Source organism: Asparagus officinalis, chromosome 2 (genome assembly GCF_001876935.1).
Source record: "Asparagus officinalis chromosome 2, Aspof.V1, whole genome shotgun sequence".
NCBI lineage: Eukaryota > Viridiplantae > Streptophyta > Magnoliopsida > Asparagales > Asparagaceae > Asparagus > Asparagus officinalis.
This window is the reverse complement of record NC_033795.1, coordinates 5,377,323-5,380,419: the sequence shown is the minus strand read 5'-3', so window position 1 is coordinate 5,380,419 and position 3,097 is coordinate 5,377,323. Positions and strand designations below refer to the sequence as shown.

The following is a 3,097-nucleotide window of genomic DNA, read 5'->3' as shown; positions in this document are numbered from 1 at the left end:
GAAAGAAGCTTTACTAAAAAGATCCCACCTTTCTCACCAACTGAAACCCTAGACGGGCTTCCCAAATCGATCTACTCCTCCAAATAGCCTAAGCATAGCCCGAGCTCTGATACCAATTGTTGGGACCTTATACCAATTGTTGTTGAAAACTGTGTCGAGAAACCAAAACCAAACGCCGATCAAAGAGTGCCAAAACCAACCAAAATCAATGCACAAACAAAACACCAATTTTAACGTGGTTCGGCAATTGCCTACATCCAGGGGACAAGAAGGGGATGAGGTTTCCACTAATAGAGAAGAAGAGTACAACTTGAGATTACAAATCATTCGAAGGAACAAACTAATCTCACCAACAAAGCTCTTAATCTCTCCAAATAAACCCTAATCAAATAGCTCAGAAAATACCTCTTTTCTGTGCTCCAAATATCCCAAACTCTTGTCTTAAGAAACCCTAGAACGTGTATTAGTATTTATACAAACACCAAAACCAAATAAGAATAGGAAACCAACATATGGGCCTGACCCGCTATGCGGCCGACCGCCACGATCGACCGCGACCAACAACAGAACCTGAAAAAACACTTACAGGGTCTGCCGGTACAGGGTCTGCCGGTCGACCGCGACAAACGACAGAGCCCAATCACTTACAGGGTCTCGCGGTCGACCGCGCCAAATCCAGGCACATACTCAGGCCTCTGCACGATCGTGGTCGACTGGCCTTTCGCCGTGATCGACCGTGAAGCTCCAAGTGTGACTCCTGCAGTCTTCAAAACATGTTCTTCACCAAATCGTTCACGGTTTCTTCACACTACAGTTTTTATAAATTTGCAACAATAGCGACGGTCATTGTCCCCTAAAAAGATAAGACCCAAAACTAAATCGCCATCTCGAAGTCGTCCTCCTCCTAACTCATAAAGGTTTCAGGTAATGCAATACTACCATCATCGGAGTCAGCAAATTACCAACCAACAGTCGACACAAATTCAGCTGTGTCTACAACTGGAGGGATTTGTTGATGAGGATTAGAGGCAAAAGGAGGGAGATGAAGATGAGTAGAGATGAGTTTCTAAAAAAATTTCTAAAAAATGAAAGAGATGAGTTTCCTACTCATTCTTGGCATGGGAATATATTAATGTTGGCAAAACAACTAGAGAATTTATTCACAAAACGATTTTACTCATTCTTGGCATGGGAATATATTAATGTTGGCAAAACAACTAGAGAATTTATTCACAAAACGATTTTCAACATCTTACTGTCAGCAATTCACAATGCTAAATAGTTACAGGAAGGGTGATCTTCTCGAGACTGAGTATTACTTTTGATATGTTAGACTTGTCATTGTTACTCTGGATTAAATTAAAACGTCTTCAAAGGGTTTAGTAGAATAAATTAAGTTGAGGAGGGTTTTGTGCAAAACAAAAGTTTTACGAAATTAGAATAACTAAGGGGAGTTATCTACAGGACCCCCAAAGTAAAGGGGTTTTTCTGAAATTAATTAACCCTAAATTATCTTATAGGATATTCGTATCCCTATTAGATTATTTTTTAAACAACACGGTATCTGTAACCTTATTTGTATAGCATATGTCAATATGATATAATAATAGATACAGTATGCAGATGCATACCTGTGTTGAGTGTCTATACCCTGTGTCGGATACGAATGCGGATAGGTTGATTTTACCCGGACCCGTTTGCACCGCTACTCATCCCAATTACAGTTTTTCAACTGAAAGCTGGTGATCACCAACAAGAAGGCAAAAGCAGACCTCAAACACAAAGCAAACCGAGCAATGGCCATCTCCATCTCCTTCAGCCAGCAGCTCCACTCTCCAAGAGACCAACTTCTTTCTTCGTCATCTCAGCCGAGCAATTGCCGTCGCCTTTTCTTTAAGTTCTCACCGTTATCTCCTCCTCTGGGACACACCTCACTGAGCTCCCGGCTGCATTGCTTATCTTCTGCTGTTCCTCGGGTTCTCTTTCTCTCAACTGATTTTTGCCAGCTTCAGTTACTATTTCAATGGGTTAATTGCAGATAGACCCCCTTAGTATCGTTGTTTCGCGTACTTGCAATTAACCCTCTTCCCATTGACAGAAGTATTTGCAAGGAGAGGATTTGGAGGAGGAGCTGATAAGTACAATAGGAGAGGAACTGTCTTCATTTGAGATAGGATCAACAGAGTCTCTTCATGAATCTCTTCAGTTGGTGGACTTGATACAAAGGCTTGGGATCCAAAGATTTTTCGAACATAAAATCGACCGAATCCTCAAATCAGCTTACATGTGATGAGTTACTCAAATTAACATGAGTTTTAGTTTGTTTTAGTTACTTTTAACCAAAGATTATTCAGATTTCCACTCATTTTTCTTCTAACAAGGAAAATTCTTTTCACGCTCGCCTGTTTATACACTTCGATGATTTATAGACCTCATTCCTCATGAGTTGCATCCCCTCTAATGATTTTCGTCCAATGTACATCTAATAGATCTTTAAAAGGACTTCTATGCTTTTCGAAATCGATTGTTTCATTTAAATCTAATTCAATGATATACGTTGTAATGTCTACTTTGTAAATTGCTTACAAGCGCAGCTATAGTATTTGGGTTAGAAAAAGCTTAATCTAAATTAGAATTTGTCCAGTTCAAGTTAGACAGCTTAAAGTTTCCCCACCGTGCACGCACACGCACACGATTCCTTCCCCACTTTTGTTCATTTTAGAACAACCTAGTTCTCGCACTATTCCAACCCCAATATTTATTAATTTATGTACTTTTTTCTTGTTTCAAAGCCGGAGAATTACTATAATGTATCCATGATCCAACAGACGAACTTTACTGGTCAACTCATAACGTATCCGCACTCTAAATTTACATTTTAAACGCAGGCAATGGCATGACAAAAATGGACTTATTGATGCGAATGTCACAGTCCTTGGATTTCGTCTCCTTCGACTTCAGGGTTACCATGTACAAGGAGGTACATTCCTTTCTTCTTTAATTATATTAAAGATTATGGCTAAATATCATAAAAGCCCCTTTAACTTTCTAATATTATCAGAAAATCTCCCTTAACTTTCAGAATATCAAAAAACGC

General features: G+C 39.5%; 1 protein-coding gene across 1 annotated transcript in view; it reads left to right on the top strand.

Moving 5' to 3' along the window:
- Positions 1,743–3,097, top strand: part of LOC109829736 (terpinolene synthase, chloroplastic-like) — a 1,518-nt gene continuing 163 nt past the window's right edge. The window contains exons 1-3 of the mRNA XM_020396774.1: positions 1,743–1,976; positions 2,099–2,286; positions 2,889–2,980. Of these exons, the coding sequence (XP_020252363.1) occupies positions 1,797–1,976; positions 2,099–2,286; positions 2,889–2,980 (460 nt within the window). The 5' untranslated portion in view covers positions 1,743–1,796. The remainder of the gene's footprint in view (positions 1,977–2,098; positions 2,287–2,888; positions 2,981–3,097) is intronic.